Consider the following 23,951-nt stretch of genomic DNA (forward strand, 5'->3'; position numbering starts at 1 on the left):
TCTCCAGTGCAGTCTGCTGGGTGGACACCTCCAAACCCCGAGATTTTTCAACGCTGCCTGAAGGATTTTGATGCCCTGAAGTGAAGGGGAAGGGCTGCCCGAGTCCTCCAGGCTGGGTTTTGTTTGTCTCGGTCGAAAGCATGAAGAATCCTTCCTCCAGCTGAGGAGCTGTTGAAGAATGTTCTTGGCATTGAGCTGTAACAACATGTGGCTTTGAATAACCTCAAGAGTGCATCCTTTTTTTTTGCTTGCTCTGTTCTTCATACTACTAACCTGACTGTGTGTTTTGTTTTTGTGGTTGCTTTGCATGTTGTTCCTTCCTCTTGGCTGAGAGTCATGGGGTGGATCTTTTTCCTTTCTGTGATTCAGGTGCCTCACTCTTTCCTTTCCAGGTTCTTCCAGTTCTTTTAACATGTCAAACTCTGGAGATTTGTTCATGAGCGTGCAGTCTCTCAATGGGGATTCTTACCAAGGGGCCCAGGTTGGAGCCAACGTGCAGTCACAGGTAGGGACCCATCCGATGTACTGCCAGTGAATGCATTAGTGTTGGAGGAGCCTTTGATTGTATTGGCACTTCTCCCTCCCGTCCGAAAAGAGCAAATCTCAACCAGCACAAATGAACCAACCAACACTTTAAAAAGGCAAACCAAACTGAAAAAAAAAAACAACCAACCAACCAAAAAAAGCAACAGCAACAACCACCAAAAAAAATCAATCCAAAAGAAACCAAAACCAAACACCCGACCAAACCAACAACCATGGTCTTGAGGAGACTTGCCCACACTTTGTGAATGCATTTGGCTCTGGCTTGATAGTCGTACTAGGAGGAGAGGAGGTTTAGGAGAACAGGCACGAACTCAAATGAAAGCAGCTGAGGTTTAGGTTCTGCTTGCTTTATTCTTCCAAGGGAAGGGGCCAGATGTTTGGACTGGTGTCTCGTTTTACAAGGCTTCCACTTACTCCTTTGATGCCAAACCAGGTGTCTGCTGAAAGGCAAGAAATGTTCAAATACACAGCTAGATTTTTTTTTTATTATTTTTATTAAAAAGCCACCCTTCACCATCTCTCCACCCCCGCCAAAGCACAGGCACTCACACCACCCATGTACACAGCAGCAAGACAGAGCGAGGGAGCTTTGAGCAGCGTTACTGAAACGTCAACCCATGCTTTGGGCAAAAAGAAAGAAATTCAAATACCCAGGAACTCACTCAGATCTCCCACCTCCCATCCAATGTCCAGATGTGCCATGAGTCCACTCCCTGGCATCTAAGGCTCTGTACTGTGTTGAGAGAGACAGCCACTCTGACACTTCTGCATTGGGCAAGGAGAGCTCTCTAAAGCTGAGGTTGCTCCCCTCGCAGTGCTGGACGCAGAGCGAGCGTCTCATCCGTGGGCGACGGGACATGCTCGCCACGCATGCCGCTGCTGGGGCTGGGCTGGGGGAGTGGAGGGAGAGGAGCGGGGTGCCCAGAGGAGAGCTGCCGGTGCCTTTGCCACGGTAGGTATATTTCCTTTCTGGGCCCTCCAAAACGAAGGTGCTCGGCCGACTCCGAGGATCTCCTTCCGCTGCCGTGACCTTCCCAGTGCATGGGGCCGAAGGGTGGAAGGGGTAGGAATGTGGGTGGAGCAGTGGTGGAGCCGGCCACAGCGACGTGCTCCAGGACGTCCCACCCCACGCTTGCCACGCTCTAGACTGGGGACCAAGGAGAGCGTGACGGGGCTGCCGGGGCAGGCGGGGGGTGGTGAGGGAGGCTGGAGCAGTCCTCTGGCTCGGCTCTCGCTGCAAGACCAACTGCGGTTCTCTTTTACCCCTCTTTAAAGACATACCTTTATTTTTATTGCTGTTATTATTGGTACCGTTTGTTTTTGTCTTGCCAAAGATGAACCGAAGCGGCTTAGCCCACTAACGTTTCGTTCACTCTAATTTGTGTCTTTGTTGTCGTTGGTCTGTTTAGGTGGATACCCTTCGCCATGTTATCAGCCAGACAGGAGGATACAGTGACGGACTCGCAGCAAGTCAGATGTATAGTCCGCAGGGCATCAGTGTAAGAAAAAAAAAAAAAAAAAAAAGGCTTGGGTTCTTGTTTTTTGGGCTTTTTTTTTTTTCCGTTTTCATTTTTGTTCTCTCACTACCAATTATTTCAAAGCCATAGGGCTCAGAATGCCACTTAGTAGGACTTGTCTTTGCTTTTACGGTCACCTAGTTTATTGCTTCTGTATCGGTGATGCCAACGGCAGAGCTTTGCCCACAAAAAAAGTGGCGACCGGGCAGGCTTTGTGCAGGCAGCTGGCGTCTAGGACTGTCACAGCCGATCAGCGTTTGCCCGGCACCTGCGGCCACACGCGCTCGGCCGAGAGGAGCTGCTAAACAGGTGACACCTCGTGTAACCGCGGTGGGGAATGTCACCACAAACGCCCCGGTCCAGAGATGGCTCCACATGGAGGCCAGTGGCACCATCCTGGAGCAACCATCTAAAAATAACCCATCCCTGCCTGGCCGGCATCCGAAAGCGCGGCGGCGATGGGGTTGGCAGCAATAACAATTGTAAATAAAAGGAGGGAAAAAAAACAACAAAGCCAACCAACATCAACCCAAGAAAACCTCGCCCAACCGGGCTGGGGGAGGATGCGAGGGGGAGGGCAGTCTCTGGAGCATCTTCTCCTTGTTCTTGGGTGTGCTGGCGGGTTCTGACTAGCATGAAAATTCGTAGCGACAAGCTGTGTCGCACAGGGGGAAATTGATCAGACACACACAAGGAGAACCCAGTGTAGATTCGGGACAGCAATCCAACTTCATTTCTCAGATCAATCGTCCGCCATCTCAGCGGTGGTGACAGCAAGCTGGGAGAAGAGAGCAGCCTGGAAAAGGAGGCTGTGAGCGCTGAGTGGGTGGTGGCAGTGGTGTCCGGGCTGGCACGGAGGAGGGGACGGCTAGCCCTGGATGTGGCTGGCTGCCGCTGTCCCCACCGAGGAGGCTGAAGGTTGAGGTGTGGTGGTCTTGGGCTGAGCAGGACGGTGATGGTCCTCCAGGTGGGATGGTGGTCCTGCAGCTGAGCACCCCAGTGGGGTGTACCATCCAGTCCCATCACCTTGGGACTCGTGCTTTTGTCACCTTGCGTGTGACCATCTTCAGGCCATCGGTGTGCCAGCGGCCACTGTGGTCACGGGGAGAGGATGCGGGGAGAGAGGTGAGGCGGGACAGGGGGCTGCGCTCCCCTTTCCTGCGGGCGCCGGGGCTTAGTGGGCGGCTTGACGTCAGGAGGCAGAGGCAGGGAGGATTTGTGAAGTAATGTAATTGAACATGTGCAGATAATTATGTCTCATTACATAAGCCCGTTGCAAAAACGGCACTTGGAAATGCCACATGAAAGAGCCTATCGTTCCGCATTAATTTCTCCGTGCGCTGAATTTATTCCCTTTCTGGCTTTTTAATACTTGGAGAGTAAATGAATTGCAGGCTGATCATGATAAGAGATGATACTTTTGTATAAATTAAAATACCCCCAAGGAAAGAGGCTGAGCTGATTACAGTTGCAGTTGGCTTGGAAAATAACAGTGGGCTGGGTTAAGCCAAAATTTTGGGGGGAGGGTTGCTGCCGGGGATTATGAGGCACGGAGGGGGCGATGCGGGAAGAGGAGAAGAAAGAGGTAGTGGAAACTCAAAAGCCAAATAGGACAAGGAGAGCTGGGCTGGTGTTTCTGGCTGTGGTAACGGGAGAACCAGTGTTACCATGAGTAGCACTGGGAATCGGTGAGCTGAGAGCGGCAGGGGCTCAGTGGTCCCCCCTGTGCTTCCCAAATGGGGATCTGGCGTGATGGCTCCTCAGGCTGGTTTTCCAGGAGGACAGATGCCCAATTTGGCCCGATTGGATGTTGTTCAGAGAGGGACAGAGTGGCAAGTGGGCAAAGGGACCACCTGGGTTTGGGGGTGATGCCTCATTTCCCCATAATGCTGTGGTGGGCATGGGGAGCAAGGCAGGGAGTCCAGAGCTGAGCAGATAGTTTAGGAAGCATCTTCTGGGTTGTCTGGATTGTCTGTCTGTTCCCAAATGTTTTCCTTCCCCCGTATCCCAGGCAGCATGCTCCTGCCTGTAGCTTTTATTGTCGATGTCTTCCCATGCAGCTAGGTCCCTTGATGGGTGCCAGTCTGTCTGCTCCTGAAAGTGTGGCTGCCCTCTGGGAAGCGTTGGTCCTGGGCAGGGTCTGGGCGAGCTGCTCGGGGTAGGCAGGGTGGCTGTCTCGTAGAAGGCAGGGCTTCCCTGCCTCTCCCCTGAACCCCTTAATGCCAAGGAAGGGCAGCGGGATGCAGAGGAAAGCTGCTAGTGACACAGAAAGCTGCCGTCTCTGCATCACCCGAGCATCCCCGTGAGCTGGAAGGAGATGAGCCGAAACCTAGTGAAGAGCCCTGTCACAACGATGTCTGCACGGGGCTGAGGTTAAGTCATCCCCGGAGCCCGTCAGGGCTGGGAAGTCAGCGGCAGGTTGCCCAGCTCCGCTGCTGCAAACCTTGGCAGGGTAGACAGCGCTCGGGGTTTGCCTTCCTTGATGGAGGATGAATTTTTAAATGTGTGTAAGTCGTGACAGCTGAGAGCAGGAATCTACCCGAAGCCTGGTTCCCTCCATGGCTCTGCTGCTCAACGGCTGACAGACCGCTCCGCGGGGCGAAAAGGGCTGGAGTCAGTTCTGCATCGTTAGCAGGATAATGGGCGATGTCCCAGCCATTGTGATCTCTGTGACCCACAGTGATGGCTGAGGCAGAGTGAGAGCAGCCGCCTTCTCCTCCACAGGTGGAAACGGCGTCAGGCAGCACTGGTCCCAGCAAGGGACAGGGATGCTCCTGGGTATGGAGGGGTGGTAGAGGCAGGAGCTGTCTTGGTGATACCCAGCCTTGGGTAGCACTGAGAGGAAGGAGGGACCCTCCCACCTGCAAGGTGAGGTGTTTGGGGCCAGATCCAGCCCTTCTTGCAAGCTTTGAGGGTTGAGGGGTTTTGCACCATTAAGTGAGAGATGTTAAGTGTCTGGTCCCTCTGGACTGGGCTTGTTCGTGGGGGTCCGATATGTACCCGGCCGGAGGTCCCTGGGGCTGGGAGTTTCAAAGCATTTAGGTGTCCAGGCTCTGGCAGGTTGCAGTAGAAGTTGGCTTCTCTGGCTTTTCTACGAGGAAGTAGAAGTCTTCCTCGCTCGTGCCAAGACCCTTTTCGTTAAGAATTTGAGCCTTGAAAAGAAAGTTGTTGCTCTGTTCCTCAGCAAGGTACTATTCGCCATCATGATCAACCTGTGGTTCATGACCATGATCACAAGCTGGGATATAGAAATGGGTCTGGCAGGGCTTCAGTGCCCTCGGTGTGTCCTGAAGACTGCCACTGTGACCCTTGGGAAGTGGTGGCCAGTCAAGGCTGGATTCTCTGGTGTGTAGTAAGAGCTTCAGTGCACATCGTAAGACCCTGACACAAACTCTTAGAAGTTCAGAGGTCTGAAACATCTTAGAGACTACTCTCCGTCTAAGACTTGCTGGTATCTGGTATGTTTGGAGGCTGACCTGACATCCTGCCCCATCGAGAATTTGGTCACAGAAGGTGGGGCATCCAGAGAGCCTCTGTGTGAAGCAGAAGGAGCCTTTAAAAATTGGCAGAAGGTCATCTCCCAGCCCCACGTAGGAGGCCCGGGTGGAGAGCCAGGCAGACTTGCTGGAGGTGACAAAAATGCCGTGAGACCTGTGGAAATGGGCACCAAAACCAGTTGCTTCAACAGTTCATCACTGGGGCTCCACTTAGTGGAGTGGTGCTCTACTTGGACAGTCACCAAGGCCTTGCCCGTGCTCTGGCACCAGAAGGTGGCATATGAAGAGGAGTCTCGGAGACCACTGCTCTGTCTTTGGCTTCTGCCCCACCTGAAGATGTCACAGCTGTGTACAGGGGGCTCCCCAAGGAGCCACAACCTCCTCCTAAGACTCCCTCATCTTTAAGGGAGATTCCAAGCAATTTGCTGCAGTCAGATCCCAAGGGATCTCCGTGCTCCGGAAGGAGGCAGGGCCAACTGGGTGGAATCGGATGCATCCTGCACGTGGCTTGGCCTGTGCAGCAAGGGGGTGAACTCCAGAAAGGAGGGATGAGTGTGGATGGTGCCTACATGCCCTCTGCCTGGGGAAGGATCCGGCCTCCTCATGGAGGGCTTGTCCGTACCAAAGGGTGGCATCGAGATGGGGCCTCCTTTCCATTGCTGGACCCATAACCTGGGACCTTCTCAGGCTGGGGGAGCAGGAGGGTGTGGGGTCTGTGGAGGGTGCCCTGATCCAGGTCAGCCTCTCCCCGAGATCTTCTTGCCTTCCCTCTGGATGCAACCGAGGTGGTCATCGGCAGCACAGACTCCTGCAACACACGAAGGGTGATTCCCAGTCCGGAGTACCATGGGGCTCCCCAGCATTTTGGGGGGGCAGGGTGCTAAATATGGAGGCGCCAGAGTTGCTGTCTGCAAGATGCTCTCCCTCTCGCTCCTTCCAACTGTGACTGGCACGCAAAAGCCTCACTAAAAATAGTTGAGCACAATAGGGACGGAGCCCTGCTCTGCACGGCCCCCTCCGCTCTCCCCCCTCCTGCTCGCTGTAATGACCCTGCAAACACTAAATGGCATCTGAGTGCATTAAGCAGCAAACTCTCCGGTGACATAGCAATTACGGCTCTGAAATAGATTTGGTGCGTCACGGAAGATAAGGGTTTTGAAAGTTTCTGTTGTGATTATAGCTTGTAACTCCAACAAATAACAGGCTTGGTAATAAGAGGCTGCCAGCACAGCTATTGTGGTTCTCTCTCACTGATGGCACGTAAATTGCTATTAATGTCCTAAGTGTACTTGAATATGCCAGTCTCGGGGCGGTAGAGTTGGCTCTGTGTCTCTCTTTACGTGGCCTGTCGTTGTCGGGCTGATAATCTACAGTAATTGCTGCCTCTTGCAGCGGTCCAAGACGTGTAAGGGTAGATATTGCATCTCAGGGAGCGCAGGGACGGTGGGTTGGGGCCCGGGTGTGGGTGGAAGCTGGTGGGGGTGGTGGGCACGGTGAGCCCAGGGTCTCTGCAGACAGGCGGCATGCAGTGCTGGTAATGTTTGTGTATGTTCTGGGTTCATGCTTGCACCCACAGTGAAGCAGAGTGGGGTTTACTGACCTGCTGGCAAGCCCAGGTCACGATTCCTGTCTTCCCTGCTGTTGCCTGAACCCCTTCGCACAGGAGCGTGTTTGCACGCTTCCACGTGCGCGTGGAAGAGCACACAAGCCCGTTGCGTGAGTGCACACCTTTGTCCTTTCTGTTCTGTGCATGCCCTGCTGTAGGGTGGTTTCACCCCTCAAAACACGCGTTCCCACGCGGCACCCGTGGTCGGCTCTTTGCTCCCACCTCAGCTGCCTCTCGGGCAGGTAGGAGCTGCTCAGCAGCGTGGACAATCCACTGGCGAGTCCTGCACGGCTGCTCAGCACCTCGGGGCAATGAGGATTTTCCTACCTTTACCCAGCTTTGGGGGCCTCTGGGCCAGTGAGGGACGATGCCGTGTGCCAGGAGGCGGCAGGACAGGCAGCCAGAGAGGGCAAAGCAGCCCGGGCATGTCTAGAGCGGGACGGCGACTGCCGCCAAGTCAGTCCTGGGCAGTGGTTGGGAAGGATTAATTAGCTGAGCACTCAATCAGTGTCAGAGTGGACAGAGGATACAACATCTGCTCCTCTCCAAAGGGGATGGCAGCCGCGGAGGAGCAGCTTTTGTCCCACTGCTGGCTCCTGTCTGGGGCAGCCAGGGTTGTCCCATAGCTCTGCTCTCAAGAGGCTGGAGAGTTTGGCTCTGCGTCTGCTTTTAGGAGAAGCGGCAAGTTGTCCACTGTGCTTTGCTGTACAAACCCTCGGATGAGAGAGATGTATGTGGTGGTAGCACCTGCCTTGTGCTGTGGCTTGGGGTCCCTCGAGAAAGGGTGACAGGGAGCGTGGAGGACCAGCCCCAGGGCAGCAGAAACTTGTTTGTGGTTTTACTGCAAAGCAAGGCGGGCAGTGGGAGCAGAGAGGTGGCCCAAATACCTGAAAGCAGCCTTCAGGGTGGCGGGAGAGGTGTCTGGGCAACATCTTCCCCACAGCAAGGCTTGGTGCTGGTGGCTTCCCCCCACAGAGGGACCATACAGCACGAGGGATGCCCGGAAGGTCAGCGAGGGGGTAGTGCATGGAGCTGCGCTGGGGGACACGGCATGGCTCAGCAGTCCTTTGGGACCCGTTGCTTGTTCTGCATGTTCATAGCACCTGGGTCCAGATAACACTCCAGGATGGGGTTTCTGGGGTGAGGTGTTTGCTGTCCATATGGGAAAGGGTCCGATTTGTGGGTGAGCAAACCCCAGACAACCAGAGCTCAGAGTTTCTGCAGAAATTCCCATTTTTTAAGGGACAGAATTTCCATGAGCATTTGCAATTTATCAAAACCCATGTTTTCAACCAAGTTGTTTCTGGCCTCATCCCACTGATGTAGCTGCATGGTCTGTGGTGGGATGGGGAAGCCAGAGGGGGCATCTTTGCCTCCTACATCGGCCCCTGCTGAGGGAGAAGAGGGAGGTCCAGGGTGGATGGGTGAATCGGGTAGGGCCAGGCACGCTGCTAGGTGACTGGTCTCTCCATCTTTCCCTTCCTGCAGGCTAATGGAGGTTGGCAAGACGCTACTACCCCATCGTCGGTGACCTCCCCCACAGAAGGCCCTGGCAGCGTTCACTCTGATACCTCCAACTGATCTCCCAGCAAATTGCATCCCTGGCTGAGCCGGCCCCGGCGGGGGCGGGAGGGGAGGGGGCCTCTCCTAACACCGCAGCAGTCAGACTGGAGGTGAACCCAATCAGCACACACAAGAAGACTCCTTCTCTTCTCTTCTCTTCGTCGGGATGCTTTTTTCAGCCAATCTGGACACTTCTTTATACTCTCTTCCCTTTCTTTTCTGGGTAGAAGCCGCTCTTCCCCCTCCCCGCCACTGCCACAACACCAGTCCCTTCCCCTCATCCCTTCCCACCGAAGAATATGTCAACAGGTGGAAGGATTTTAAGGAGGAAAAGCAAAAATCAACTGCCACCACACCAAACAAGCCCAAAGCAGTGTACGGCCTCGTGCTGGGCGTCTTTCTGAGGAGCCACAAACGTACCTCAGTCACGTCTCGCTCCTTTACTAGCAGGCAGCCCCCCTGCCCCTCCCCGTCTCTCAGGCTACCTCTCCGTAGGGAAACACCTCTCCGTAGGGAAATGCCACCACAGCCCTGCTGTCGCCTCGCCTCCGCCAGCCCTAGCCACAGCCAGCGCATCGCCTCCGTGTGCCCAGCCCTGCCTCGGTGAGCTGTCCCTGGGGCACTGCCGGTGACGGGGTGGGTGGATACAGCCCCCCGTACACGTAGGAGAAGGAGCCAGTGTTGCTCCCCTTCGCTTCCAAAAGGTACTTGGCCCATTCCCAGCCTGGGGGAAACAGCCGGCACTCCCTGGTCCCTGCCCTGCTCCGCCACATCCCGCTGGCTGCTGTGAGCTGGGTGAGCCATGAAACCCCACCGTCCTCCCCGCCTGCTGTCGGAGGGGAGGAAAGGAGGGAAGGAGACAAGGCAGAGGCGGGCAAGAAATAGCCATCACTGGTAACGAAGGCGCTGAGCACCTCCGCGATGTTGTTACAGGATCAGGTCTGGATGATTGATGGGACCCCAGCAGTTTTCTCACAGCACCTAGGGAGGCTGGCGGTGGAATTTTCCTGGCGGGGAGAGCGTCGTGGGGTGTCGGCTTATGGTTCTGGGAGCATGCTGCACTGTGGAAGAGGAGGAGGTGGGTTCCCCAGTGCAGGGAGGACCTGATGGCACCCGCTGCAGTCCCAAAGCCTTGCCGGGCAGGCAGCAAGGGATGGGCAGCAGGATGCCGGAGGCTGGATGCAGCGGGGTGAGCGTGGTGGGTGCTTTTGGTAACGGTTAATGCAACAGGTTTGCTTGAGGGTGAAGCTCTGTAGGACGGGTGAGTGCCCTGTTTGGGGATGTCTTTCCGCTGAAGCTGCTGGTTTTATCCCAAGAGTTACTCTGGGCAGCAGTATCCCAAGCCATGGGAGAACTCATGGGATTTTCTGCCCAGCCTTTCTGGTCTGTTTGGACAACCAGCAGTGGCTGTTAAGTGAGGCTTCCCCCTGCTGAAACACTCCTTGAGGCAGCCGGTGCTGGCAGGACATGGCTTTCGTTGAAGAGCAGGGTGAGGAGGCACCAGTTTGCCCAGGGCGACGGGCTGAGCTTCTTGCTGGGGCAGTACTTTTGGCCAGTGGTTGTTCAGCAGGCGCAAGGACGCTGACCCAGCCCACGGCAAGACCTGAGTGCTGTGGGGACTGGTGTGGGTGCAGCATGTCTGGCACCTTGTGATGTATCCAAATACCTCTTGGCCACATCTTGTGCTCTTCCACATCCGTGCCCGCCCTGCCCGTGCCGGCGCTGGCCATCTCGAGATGGGAACTGCCAGTACAGAGCAGCGTTAAGCAGGAACCATTTGAAATTAAAGCTCTGCCAAAATAATTTCCATCCTTCTGCTGGAAAAAATAATGGTGGTTGGCCTGCCAGCCATGGAGGTGGTGTGCCCACAGCTCCGGCACGCTGTCGCTGTGCAGCACGCGGCCAGCAGCATGACTCACCTGAAGCGGCAGTGAAGCCTGCCTTTCCCTGGGGAACAAGCCCGGAAGGCTCCAAAACACCCGCTCTCAAATGTGACCTTCCCCCGCACGCAGAAAGTCCCAGTTGAGTGCATTTTCTGTTTCTGAGCTGGTGGCATCAGAGTAGGGTGCAAAAGGTGGATGAGAAATGGCACAAGCTGCTCTCTTGCTTGGTTTTTGTGTCTCCAGCCGTGAGACACTCTCTGCTCCTTCCACACGCGTACCCGGGGATGGGGCCGTGCCACGGAGCGCGAGGTCTAGGGCTGCCTCCCGGCTGGGATTACACTAAGAGCAACGAGAAGGTTGTTTCCCTGCGAGGACACGGGTTAGGAGGTGCTCCTCATCAGCCTGAGGAACCTTCCCGCTCTCCTCCTCCTCCTCCTCCTGTGGCCTCCCCCAGTGCAGCTTTGTAACTGTTTCCAGCTTATTTTACGTGAAACCCTTCTGGCAAAGTGTTTCAGGGACGCAGGACTGGGTCAGGTCTGTTCTCCGGAGCGGCAGCAGTGCCGTGCCTGCCGGAATGCCGCCGTACCTCTTGGAAACCAGCCGGGAAGGAGCTGAAACAACCCTCTGAACCGGGGCTGCCTGCCCCTGCCCTGCCAGTGCTGCCCCTCCTGCCTGCACCCCTGCCCGCAGCACCCCTGCCCGCGCAGGGCGCTCGCCCCTCCACGGTACTTTGCAAATCACCTCCTGGGTTCCCCGGTTGGTCCCTCCGGTTCATGTTGGCGTAGCTGCTTGCTTGCCTTTTTCTTTGCTTTTTTTTTTTTTTTTTTTTAATTAATTTTTGGGTTTTGTTTCTTCCTCCCCTTCCCGCCCACCCCCAACCCTGAGTGTTGTGGGTTTTTTTTATTATTATTATTTTTATTTTTTATTATTTTTTTTTTATTCCCAGAAAAACCTGACTTCGATACCAAAAAAAACAAAACAAAAAAACAAAAAACAAAACAAAAAAAAAAAACAAACAAAAAAACCTGCAGAAACTCAAAAAAAATAAAAACAAAAAAAAACCACAAAAAAAACTCGACGATTCTTTCAGCTTTATTAACATTTTCCATTGTTTCTTGCGATTTGTGTCTCGTTCTTTGTAGTATTGATGATAACGAACATTTGATAATGAATGTTCTTGTATATTCAGATAAAGGAGAAAAAAAAAACCAAAAACGCAGTCGGAATTTAATAGTGTTTATAATAAAAGAATAAAAAAATGACCCTCTTAGCACGCAAAATTGAACAGGGGGAAGGTGCCATCCCTGTTCTTTCTGTGGCAACAAGCGCTTCATTCCTGTATAGTTTATAACATCAAACTACCTACGTTCATCATCTTTTTTTTTTTTTTGGTTTGTTTGTTTTTCCCATGGTTTGTTTTTTTTTCTTCCCATTTTCTCGCATTTGTGAATTAGTTCAAGAATGCTAGAAAAGTGTAGAGTTGTGCACACTCATTTCTTCTTACACAATGTTTAAAAAGTGACGGTAATTCATTTTGTAAAACTTTAAAAAGAAAAAAAAATGGTTGGAATAGTGAGCATTAATAGGTACAGTCTAACACTTTATGTTTCTTAACGTTGAGACCCAGAAATTACTTTTTTTTTTTACTTTTTTTTTTTTTTTGGCATTATTGGGTGGGCGGGGGGTGGGGGCTTTGATGATGATGCTGAGTTTATTTTGACCTATCCGAGACACGACGGCCTTGCCGCTTCCCCTGCGCTTTTGAGCTGTGACCCAAGTGATGTGAAAAGTGATGGTGGTGTTTTGGGAGGGGTGGTGTTTCTCTGGGGGGGGGGGTGTCCCCACTCCTTTTGACACCCAAGCCCAGAAGGTCCTTGGGTGGCTGCTCTGGGGCTGAGCGGTGGGATTACATCTCTGGAGGGGGATGTAATCCCAAGGGGGTTTGGGGAGGCGATGCCTAGGGGTGATGGGGAGTCAGGTGCTGAGCCCCCCGTGGGTCTTTGTGCCTGGGAGCGATGCTTAGCTCCCTGGAAGTGATGAAAAGACATGAATCCTCCCCAAAATGTGTAGACGGTGGACTTTGGCGCCCTTGTGCTCTGCCCCAGATGCCGGCAGCACCCCTGCCCCGAGGGTTGGCTGCCACAGCCCTGGCTTGGAGGTGCCCCTGGCTGCAGCTCTTGGCCCAAAACTGAGGGGTTGGAGGAAAGGAGGGTGCTGAGCTCATTTCAACCACGGACCTTGCTGAGGACTGGGGGAGGTCTCACAGCCTGGCCCCAAGCCCTGGCTGCACAGGGGTGCTGGGAAGGATGAGGGACAAGGGACGCGAGGTGGCAGCCCCACAGCCATGGTGGGACATGGCCAGAATGCCCCCAGGTCGAGCCCGAAATCTGGGTGGCTGCAGAGTGGGGTTCAAGGAGCGGTGCTGAGGAAGATGCCGGTTGGCATTGCTTTAGTTTTCTCTTCAAAAAGTTTCCCTCCTCCCTGCCTCCTCCCAAAAAACTGAGCTTTTCACATCACTGAACGGTTTAGGGTTTGGGGTGTTATTTTTAATCCCAAGGTTTCCTGGAGTCCTTTTGTTTTCATACACCTTTATTATTATAATTATTATTATTATTATAATTATTATTATTATTATTAAGACAATGTAAATCAGACATTGCCTGGGGGGTGGGTTTTGTCGGTTTGCTTTTTTTTTTTGGTTCTTGCAAAGCCCTTCTGTCCCTTGTAAAGATGATCCAGTTCTGAGTTGCTTTTTCTTTTCTATTTTTTTCCCCCCATCTTTTCTTTCTCTTCCTAATGGATTCCAAATATTAAAAAAGAAAAAGAAAAAAAACCAACAGAAAAACCCTAAAAAAAAAAAAAAAAGACTCTCTGTTCCGACCTGGTTTTGAAACTTTAAGCTTTTCTGCTTCTGTAAAGAAAAAAAAAGGCCTCTGTCTTTCTGATCCCAATTGAGACTTTTATGTTCTATGACGATACTAACAAGGTGTAGGTTTTACAGTTTCCTGATTTGTACTGGTAATGCATATTCCAAATAAATAGTTTCTTTTGTTGCAAAAAAAAAAAAAAAAAAAAAAAAAACAACAAAACTGAAACCAAACCTGGCGTATTTTTTGGGAGGAAAAAGAGGAAAGCGAGATGCCCTGGGGGTTTCCCCCATGGGGATGCAGGGGTCAGGAAGGGTTTGGGGTGCAGGGGAGGGGGTGAGCAAAGGCAAGAGCCTGATGCTTCATCCTGGAGGGATGCAATTTGGGGGTGATGCCTGACGCACAGCATCCCCGCTGCTCCCACTGCTCCCTCCCTGTGCCTCAGTTTCCCTGGGCAGGGGGAGGCGAGTACTGCTGGACACATGGATTTTTCCACACCAAAAATACTTTCAGTCTTCCGTTTTCATTGTTTGTTCACTGCTTTTTTGGATTTTTTTCATGCACTTCTTTCCAAAAAAGCTAGAATGGGGATTTTCTTTCTCACCCCCAGGAATGGGGCAGGGCTGGGGGGCAGGGGAAGGGTTGGTGGCTTCGTGTGTTTTCCTGGGGGAGGTAGTTTAAAAAAAGGAAAAATTTTGAAAACGTTTCTAAGCAAAAAGTGATTTTAAATTTGAAAATAATTTGCAATTTAAAAAAAGAGTCTGTGCGTGGGACGAAAACCAGGACAGCTCTGCCATGTCCCCGGAGATGAAGGCAGCAGATGAAAAAGGGGGCGGCTGGAGAGGGGGGCTGTGATTCCCCAGTTCCCAAGCTGGAGGAAGGTGAGCAGGACCCCCCCCAAATGCCTCCGACACCCCACAGGGACCAAAGTGGAGGGAAAGAAACCCCCGGGGAGGCAGCGCAAGGATGCTGGAGCTCGCCTGGAGCTGCTGCCCTGCTCCCCCATGGATTTCTTGTCAATGATTATTCAATCTCCAGCCTGACCTTTCTCTTCTAAATAACACGGCAATATCAGTGCGGGCCAGCCTCCAGCTCCGGCTGCAAATTAACTGTATCGCTCTCCTGCAGGAGACCCGAGGAGCCCCCCGGCTGCCGCGCTTCCAGACCGCCCCAGGAATTATCTCCCTCCGCCGGTGCTCTCCTAATACCAGTTTAAATATCATCTTGCTCCCAGCTGTTTAATTCTAATAAATGCTCATCCCAGCTCCAAACAGAGAAATGCTAAGTCTCACCGGGCTCCGATGAGAAAATCGCCCCAAAATGGCAAGTGGCAGGAGGTGATGCTGGGAGGAGGGGAGGTGATGCTCTTTGGGCTGGGGGGTCCTGGCAACGCATCCTTCGGGTGTTGGGGTGGGTTTGAGTGTGTCATGCCTCTCCCAGCTCAAGCCGTTCTCCCTCCCTGCCAAAAATAGATAAGGTGGGAAAAGGGCGCCTTCAGCTTCCTAGAACGTTTGGGGGCGGCTGGGGGGGACCAGCTGGGTGCAGCATCCCAGCATCCTCCATCCCTCCATCCCCCCTTGCTGGCTGCCTGTGGCTAAAAGAAACTGAACCCACAGGAACCAAACCGGATTGTTGGTGTTTTCCTGGCTGTCTCCTTCCCCCTCTCTGCATCCCCACCTTTTCCTTTTCCTTCTCTCCCTGCCACTCATCAATAGGATCCCCCCCCCCCCGCCATTTCCCCACGTTAGGGCAACAAAGTTCATCCCTGGGTGAACGCAAACCCCCAGGCCAGGCTACTGCACTTTTTCATTCCACGTTATAATATTTTAGGCCAAAAGCTGGTGGAAAAAAAAACCACGGCACGCACTGGGATTTCCATGGCAAGGCTTTTGGTGAGCAGAAACCAGCAGCTTGGTGAGATGCTGATACCCCAGGACATGCCATGTCCCGGACGGGGTGGGGGCATGACCTGTGTGATGCCTCTTGCAGGTTTTTCTCTCCATCAGCAGCTGCCAGCACCCCTGCCCGGCTGGGGTCCCCCCGCCTGTGCCCACCCAGCCCTGTGCCAGCAGCTCTGGGAGCCACCAGCATCACCGGGGCAGACAGGCGGCGCGCACAGGCGAAGCACATCCCTGGTTATTAATAATCCTTCCAAACTAACCGAGTGGTTGGGAGGCATTAAAGTTATAGTTTGCAGTAAAGCCCCCGTCCGTTTGCTGGAGAGTTTAATATATGGCAGGAAGTTTCGCCTATAAAAGGCGAGGGTTATGTTTTTCTCCAGTTCACTGGGAGTCTATAACTTACGACCTCCATAAACGTGAGTGGGTCTTGCAAGTCAGCCCATCAGTCTTTGGAGTAATTCTGCTTTGTAGTAAAATATTTTATTGTGCCTTGGATGCAGGCAGCCCCCCGCTGCCGGGCAGGCAGGGGGGTGGTGGCTGTCCCCCGGTCCCTCCTCTGCTGGCACCGCGGGGATGGTGTGGAGGGGTGATGGCTGCCCATCCTCTGGGCATGGTGGGTGTAGGAGTGGAGATAATAAATAAAATAAAGACAAAATAAAGTAAAATACAGGTAAAGTAAAATAAAATACAACAAGGATAACATAAAATAAAGCTAAAATACAATACAATAAAATAAAGATTCAGTAAAAGAATTTAAAGATAAAGTAAAATAAATTAAAGATAAAATAAAAAGTAAAATGAAATAAAGATAATAAAATAAAGATAAAATAAAGATAAAGTAAAATGAAATAAAGATAATAATAAAATAATAACATAAAGATGAAATAAAATAAAGGTAAAATAAAAAAAATGAAGATAAGATAAAATAAAGATAAGATAAAATAAAATAAATTAAAAATGACCGTGCCCATGGGCATGAGCTACTGGGAACGTGTGCTACACCTTTTAATTATTGCTAATGAGGTAGAGTTTTAATAGCTTTATAGGGAAATTCTGCACACTGGTGGTTCAAGGTGCGGCTGCGGGGGCCGCATAGGCAGGGGGAGCCTGGGGCCGGTGCGGGCGCTCGGTGCCGGGAGAGGAGGAGGATGGCGAGGAAGGAGCCCAGAGGAGGGGGCGGGCGGACGGGCACTGGCTCAGCACGGACACGGGTGGCGATGGCACGGTGGCAGGGCTGGACCAAGACCAAGCAGGGTACATACATATGAAAAACAGGGGGGCAAAGAGGAATGCCATCACCACCTTGCCAAGGTCCCGCCCTGTGGGCCACCAAAACGCTTTGTTCGGCCCCCAGAATCAACTCTGTTTGCCTGCAGCCATCGCTGGCCCCAGGACAGGGCAGCTGAGAGGCGCTGGGAGACCCCAGCTAATTAAAAATGCAAATGAACGGCAGAGCCACGCGGCTGCTGGCGCCTTCCAAAGGTGCAAATTACAAGAGGGGTTTGTTGGCAGCGGCTTCTCATGCGGGGGCAAGTCCCCGTCACCCCGTGGCCACTAGCCTCGACGGACAGGCAGCCCCTGCCCGCACCACCGCGGTGGCTGGGGGGTGTCCTTCATCCGCCTGAAGCAACCTTCAGAGCAGGGAAAGGGGGATAGAAGAAAGGACAGGAGAAAAAAAAAAGATTATTTAAAAAAATACATCAAAAAATGTTTCCCTGATTTTGGTGGTTTGGAGGGGTGGGCTTTTTTTCCCCTTTGTTTTCTTCCCGGCTTTTTGTGGGAAAATGATTCTTCAAAATGAAAATAGAAAAGAAATATAATCTGCAGCAAATAGTCACTGAAACAAATTACATGGGGACTGGAGCAGTCCGGTCCCCTGCGAGTGGGCACCAGGCATGCTCGAGCCCCCCCGCCCCCCCCCCCCCCCCCAGTACCTCCTTTCAATGCCTGGGTGGCATTGTCCCTAAATATCCAACATATTCTTGGAAACACCACAACCCGTAAAATCCAAGCTACGATGCAATTAGCATGGAGGAAAAAACCCTGAAGCCAGTGGCTTTGGGGTGACCACGCAGGTGATGTCCAGAGCCAGACCCGGGTGAGGCTGCTCTCCCCGACCCTGCCAGGACCTCGCGGGTTTTGCCCCATTCTCCTGTTTTCTGGAGCGGTTTGGAAGCGGCAGGCGGCGATGGCCGGGACCACTGTGGCGTTTGCCGAGGGCCACGCCAGCGCTTCTCCCACTCGCTGACTCAGCTCTAGCAGCTCCCTCGTCCTGCTGCTAATTAGGCTCCAGCCTCTCATCTTGTTAATAAGCTTCCAGTTCATCTGCATGCAAAAAAAACAAAAAAACAACGGAGAGAGTGAAAGCAAGCAGCTCGTTTTACCTTCAACATGTGGCTAATGCTTATTAAAATATTTAACCTTTTATTACGGCACAGAAATATCTGTTCAGGTGCCCGGCAGCGACACCGCGCCGCTATAGGGGACACCCTATGGAGGGGCCCCACCAGTGCCCGCCAGCTAATACCAACCCCCAGGGGCAATGGGAAGATGCTGCAAAACAGAGGTAATTTCAGCTCCCGAGATCTGTGGCAGCAGTTTGTGGCATTCCCAGAGCCTGGCTGGGGCATTAAGTGGGGAAATCCCATCGAGCTGCCTCAAAACTCATCTCCTGGGGCGTGTGCGGCCATTGCACGTAACGCCTTTCCCCATGAAACAAAAAGAGTCGTGTTAGCGAGATCCTGCTCCTATCCAGCCTCCACTCCCAGAGAGACCCCACTCTCCAGGGGCTGTCCCTGCCCCCCCCCGCCCCAGGGCTGGGTACTTGCACCCCGGGAGCCCCGTGAAAGGCAGCAACACCGCCAGGACAGAGCCCAGCATCGCAGGCGTGAGCAGGAAGGAGGGAAGGTGAAGCTGCCATCCCAGCTGCGGCCACGCAGGTTATTTGATGACGATTAATTAACCCGGGACTAAGAGGTTTGCGAGGGAAGCGGGGAGCGCTGCCTGGAGCCTGGCCAGCGTGGGGCTGGCGCTGGGACAGGGGGCTCCCAGCCACCACTGCTGCCAGCTGCCCGGTGCTGAGTGGGGGGCTCTGGTAAATCACCCCCGCTTCCAGCATGGCTGGGCTGGTGGCAAAGTCTGCTGTGCAAAAGAGCTGGCAGCTACACAGCTATGACCTCTCTATGAAATAGAAGACATATATATCATCATCTGTATAACGTATTTACATACGTACATGTATGCATATAGGTAGACTTAGCAGTGTGCTAGCGCCCAGGCACTACAAATCCTCTGGGATCTGCAACCCCAGTGAGCCCAGGCAGCCCGTCTCGTGCTCGGAAAGCCGGGAGGGAGCTGCAGCGGGACTGGAGGTGCCACCGCAGAGCTCCCCTGGGCACAGAGCTGTCCTGCAGCGGGTTCCACAGCCCAGCGTGGCCAGTGTCATCCATGCTGGGGTGCCAACAACGTACCGTGGGGCTCCTGCTGCCCTGCTTTTGCTACCAGCAGTGTCACCCCTTGGAGGCCAGGCTCACCCCCTGCACAGTGCACGTCACAACAGCGTCAGTGCTCTGCTCCTCCGTGGTGCAGAGGAGCACAGGGACAAGCCCTGCTGCAGCCGCTGAGTGAGGGAGTTGATGGGGGAGGACGGGGGAACATGGTGGGCTTGGAGAGGCTGAGGCTGAGCATTTTTGCTCCCGTGCTGGAGGAGATGGGGAGAGACAGACATAACCTGCAGCCATGGAAATCTCACGCTGGTTCCTCCAACTCCCTAATTACAGGCAGAGGCATTGGCCAAGGAGTCTGCAGGGTGCTGGGGCTTTGCGCTGGCTGCGGGGCGCTGAGAGGCAATGGCCCCGTGTGTCCCGGGGAGGCAGCTGCCACCTCGCTCCGAGTAGCCACAGTGCTCCTCTGATGCTTCAGACGGAGCTTGGGCACACAATGTGCTTTTGAAGCTCTTCCCCACCAGCTAAGCGGGGTCAGACACTTTGCTGCATGGGGTGATCCAGCCACGCTATCGGTACCCACCCACCCACATCTGCACCCCTGTCTCAAGACCCATTTTGCTCCAGAGTAAAAGGCATTTGAGGAACTTCCCTGGCTCACGGTGAAGCATAGTTAATTAAGCTCTTTTTGGCATATTAGTGGAGACAGCCTTATTAGAGATATCTGGCACTAATGATATGCATGTACTTCACTTCCATGGAAAACTGCATTTAAATAAATGGATATACAGTTCAGCCGCTCCCATGTCTTTAACCAGCACTTCTCTCGCATCACAAACTTAATTGGCTCTGAAGTCCAGCTTGTTTTTTGCTTTTTGATGTTTGCTGACAACCCACTCCCCCCTGCCCCTTCAGTTAGCCCTGGCCGCTGGCTGGGCGGGGAGCTGAGCATGGGGATGCTGGTGCTTCTGCTCTTGCACACACACACAAACACCCCCCCACCCCCCCAAGGTGAATTAGGGCCAGGTTAAAGGCAGAGCCCAGAACCCCAGCTAGGCAGTCGTTTCTGCTTGCCTACAGGTGGTTTCTTACCATGGCATGAGGATGCCCTCGAGTACCTTCACTTCTGGGGCAAGCAGCAGCACAGGGACATCACCCTCAAACCTGGGTGTCCCGGAGGGTTTCAGGCTCCAGGGATACAGATGATAGATCCTGACCACGGGCTCAGGTTGAGAGCCCCGGCTTACTCCACAAGGTGCTGTCACCTTAGCCTTGAGCCCTGGTTGTTAGGAGCAGGCTCCTTGCTGAGCTCCGGCTGCCAGGAATGGGCTGGGAAATGACGCTTTGCAGGATGCGTCCAGACTCCAGCGTCAGGCTGGGTACTGGCACCTCGCAGCGGCTAAGCGCCGACAACAGCATCGCCTCTGCCTCCTTTCAGAAACCTGAAAGCTTGATGTGTGCTGGAAGGGAAAAAACCAAACCACCCGGGCCAGGGGGTGGGCGAGGAGATTTTGAAGCTGATAACGGCTGAAGGCTTATGGGGAGCATCCCGGGAGGCTCCCGCTGCGCCGGGCCAGGTGGAGGGGTGCCCGCAGGCATACCTGTCTGGGATGATCAGGGCTTTGGCCTGTCTGCTGCATGTCCTCTGAAGGTCATCAGGGCTGTCCCTGTCCTCGGGCTCTCTCCCGGCTGTGCAGACGCTGCCTTTTGTTGGGAGGTAATAGCTGGTGTGTGACTGCAGCAATAACTCTTCCTCCCTCGCCGCGCTTCTCGGTGGGATGGCTGCAGCCAGGGCTGCCTCTCTGGCAGGCTGATCTGTGCGCCCCAGCAGCGTGGCCGTCTCGCTTGGCTTTCTCCAAGCCATTCCTGCTGATGGAGGGCAGGGAGATACTGCCCCATCCCACCAGAGAGGCGGTGGGGGTAGAGATACTGCACCTAGCAGGGGGAAGCAGCTGGAAATGGGAGCACCGAGCCAAATGCAAACCAGGGCCACACCAGCACTGCTGCGAAATAGAGGAGCAGCCTGTGTCCTGCAGTGGCCTCTGGGGACGAGGGCATTAGGAAAGGGCACCTTGCACCACGCTGCTCTCACTGCAGCACAGCCTGCAGACTGTTGGCAGCACCTAAAAAAGCAACCCCACCACACCGTACCCCTTAACCTCTTGCATGGCTGAGATGGGGTCTCATCCAGGTCTTCCCTTCAAATCTTGGTAGGTGCCAACCAGCCGGGGCACAGCAGCATTCCAGCCAGGGCACAAGAGGGTGCAGATGCCCGAAGGGACAGGTTGGTGCCCCTGTGGCTGTCACAGGAGCTGTGCATCTCAGACCCACCTACACATCCTGGGTGGTCACACCTGGGCTACCACCCTTCAGCATGGGGCACAGCAGAGACCAGCTAACGCTGGTCCAGTGACACAGTCAGCACAGGCCCTCCCAACCTGTGCCAGTGTGAAGCTTCAAAGTCAAAGGACATCTTTTCCAGGAGTTCTGAGATGGGCCAGCACTCTCAGCTCGGGCACTGCCTGCACTGTCCCTGACGTGGCAGGACAATTTTCTGGCCACAAAGCCCCACAAGCGCTGCCACCAGCCCTACGCTGGGCACCTGCATCTCCAGCAGTAGCCCCGACCCTTGACAGCAGGACAGCCTCTCTCTCTGCCCTTTGATCCCCTCTGCCCCCCGCTGACAGCTTCCCTGAGGATGTTTTGTTGGTGGTGTCACCCTTGACCATTAGCTCTTCACGCATGACTATAACGTGACATCTCTGATGCAGTGCCGCCAGCAGCCGGCAACTTCAGGGAGCAATTAAAGCCGAATAGAGTCACTGCGGGCGAGAGCATCTTTGACTGCACATCTCCATCGCCCTCTCGGCCCCAGCCCCACACCACCACCTCTCCCCAAAATGCCCCAGAATGCCTTTTCCCTACCTCTTGGGTCATGGTAGCCAGAGGGAAGAGCTGTAGGATGGACAAGATGGATTCAGTGGGCCAGGAGCCAGATCTAGCACCAGCAGAAGGTGACCCATCCCCAGGTATGGGGTGTCATGGGCATCCCAGGTCTGTCTCAGGGAGCAAACCATCCTGGTGGGCTTGATCAAGGTCTTCCCCACTCCTGCTCACATGCCATCATTATTTTAAGACCAGGGAGGCCAAGGCAGTGGGTTTTTTATGTGATTAGCTGCTGAGATGAACGTTAATTAGTTTTCAATTTCCATAAAGTACCCCACTGACAGAAAGATTAGTTAAACCTGCTCACAGCTGCAGAGGAGCACTCAGAAATTGGGAAGGGGCAGAGGGGGCAGGTAGCAGGGGGAGGATGGAAAAGGGGGTCCGAGCAGCACCACCAGGCCTTGTAGAGGGGGGAAGGCAGTGGGATTCCACTGGCTGCCCACGTGCAGGGATATAGATATAGATGAGAGGAGGGGAAATATACATGAGGGATATAGATATGTGATGAGAGGAGGGGAAAAATAAAATCCAAGGAGAATTCTGGGGCCAGACCCCACAGAAAAGGTGTGTTTCTCCGCCAGGTCTCTGCTGACCCCCCACCTTGTCCCCTGAGCCAGGAGGGGAGGCTGAGCCACTTCACCCAGCAATAGCACCCATGGCAAACACAGCCTCAGAGCCCCGGGGATGGGGTAGTTGTGTTTTGATGCTTTTGTGCATTTTCCCCCCTTCCCAAAACCCCCTCTGAAGTAACACCCCCACCGTGTGAGCCAGTGCAACCCGGGGGTGCTGCGGATCTGCCACGTGACAGCTGTGGAAGTGAATTGCAAATGACATTTCATTAACAGCTTGAATAAAACTGTTTTCCCTCTTTTCCACTATGCCCAAAAGCGACGGTAATCTTTTGTGCAAAGTGCTCTTCAAGCCCCAGTCCAACCCAGCCGAGCTGGGGGGGCTCTTCAGGGTTTGCCCCCTGCATCCTCTCCCCGTCAGTGCCTGGTTTTTGGGTCAGAGCTATAACCCTTGCAAAGGGAAGGAAAATAGTGGGTGAAAAGGGGCAAATGCCCAAGGAGGGGTGCCTGTGCCCCAGAGCGGGGCAGGAGGATGCCCAAATGCTTTTGAGGCAGATTTGGGCTCCCAAAAGGAAGGGATAGCAGCTCGCCTTGGGAGAAGATGTCTAGTGCTCGGGGCAGTCCGGCAAGGCACGGAGGAGGAGCAGCCACGTGCTGTCGGGTCGCACACCCAGGATGTTCAGCACATGTTTGATGCCGGAGCCTGAGCGCACAAAGCGGAGACGCCGAGGCATCGGCAAACCCAGCCAGGACTGCAGCATCCCTCTTCCCCGCTGCCAGGAAGGAAAGGAGGGAGCTTGATGGGAAGCAGCAAGTGCCAGCAATTCCCAGGCTGCGCGGCCCTTCGCCGGGGCCATGCCTGGCTGGCCAGGGGGTGGTGGGAGGGAGGGATGGGGCCGCTGTGCCCTTGAAGAGCGCAGCTGGGCACCGCACGGCGTCCCTGCCGCGGCCCCTTCCAAAGCCAGCTGAGACCCCGGGCGCCTGCTCAGCACGCTGCGGCGGGGGGAGCGCTCCCCCAGCCAGCATCCCACGGCACCCACTCGAAGACCCCACAAAAACACCGCGGTGGGGGTCCCTAGTGTCACGAGTGTGATTTTCCCCCCACGTGGCTGCAGGGACCCCACTCTGCGAACCACGAGGCCAGGAGGGGGCCGGGGTCCCTGCCAGGGAGATCAGCTCCCGTCCCCGCTCCTGCCGTTGACGTTATTCGGCTGGACAGAGGGATGTCTGGGCGAATCATTTTCAACGCTCTTCCATATTCATAATGGGCTAAATATAGGGGAGCAAAGTGGGACCTGGCGGGCAAAGCCCTCCCCATGGTCAGAGCCGATGACTTCTCCGCCAAGATGAAATGCCGGCATCAGCCCCGCCAGGGCCCTGGGGGCAGAGGGAACCGTACCCCGCCAGCCCCCCGACCGAGATGCAGTTGTTCAGGGTTTTTTTGGTGGGTTTTTTTTTTTAGCTCCCAGTGGCCAAAATCAAAATCACGTTTTCAGCCGGTCGAGGGAGTCAGTGGAGCAGCCCGGGAGGGGGTCTGGCAGCCCCAGTACCCCCACCCTCCCCCTGGTCCTCTTCTTCATTAAGCGAGAAGGTTAATGATTTCAATTAGGGAA

The 23,951-nt window shown here is 54.2% G+C and overlaps 1 protein-coding gene and 1 long non-coding RNA gene across 3 annotated transcripts in view; one reads left to right on the forward strand and one right to left on the reverse strand.

The window, feature by feature from the left end:
* PBX1 (PBX homeobox 1) overlaps positions 1-13,676 on the forward strand; it is a 135,093-nt gene extending 121,417 nt beyond the window's left edge. Inside the window, exons 7-9 of one of the 2 annotated variants that reach the window (XM_040610564.1) lie at positions 393-505; positions 1,956-2,045; positions 8,655-13,676. In XM_040610564.1, the coding sequence (XP_040466498.1) occupies positions 393-505; positions 1,956-2,045; positions 8,655-8,747 (296 nt within the window). In that variant the 3' untranslated portion in view covers positions 8,748-13,676. The remainder of the gene's footprint in view (positions 1-392; positions 506-1,955; positions 2,046-8,654) is intronic. The other variant, XM_040610565.1, reaches the window with a different exon arrangement.
* A 3,646-nt stretch (positions 13,677-17,322) lies between these two features.
* LOC121095663 lies at positions 17,323-21,949 on the reverse strand. Its single transcript, XR_005830176.1, has 3 exons — positions 20,425-21,949; positions 19,916-20,283; positions 17,323-17,705 (listed from the first exon to the last, which is right to left on the reverse strand). It is a non-coding gene; the product is annotated as an uncharacterized LOC121095663 (long non-coding RNA).
* Positions 21,950-23,951: the final 2,002 nt, after the last annotated feature.

Source organism: Falco naumanni, chromosome 11, assembly GCF_017639655.2.
Source record: "Falco naumanni isolate bFalNau1 chromosome 11, bFalNau1.pat, whole genome shotgun sequence".
Taxonomy (NCBI): domain Eukaryota; kingdom Metazoa; phylum Chordata; class Aves; order Falconiformes; family Falconidae; genus Falco; species Falco naumanni.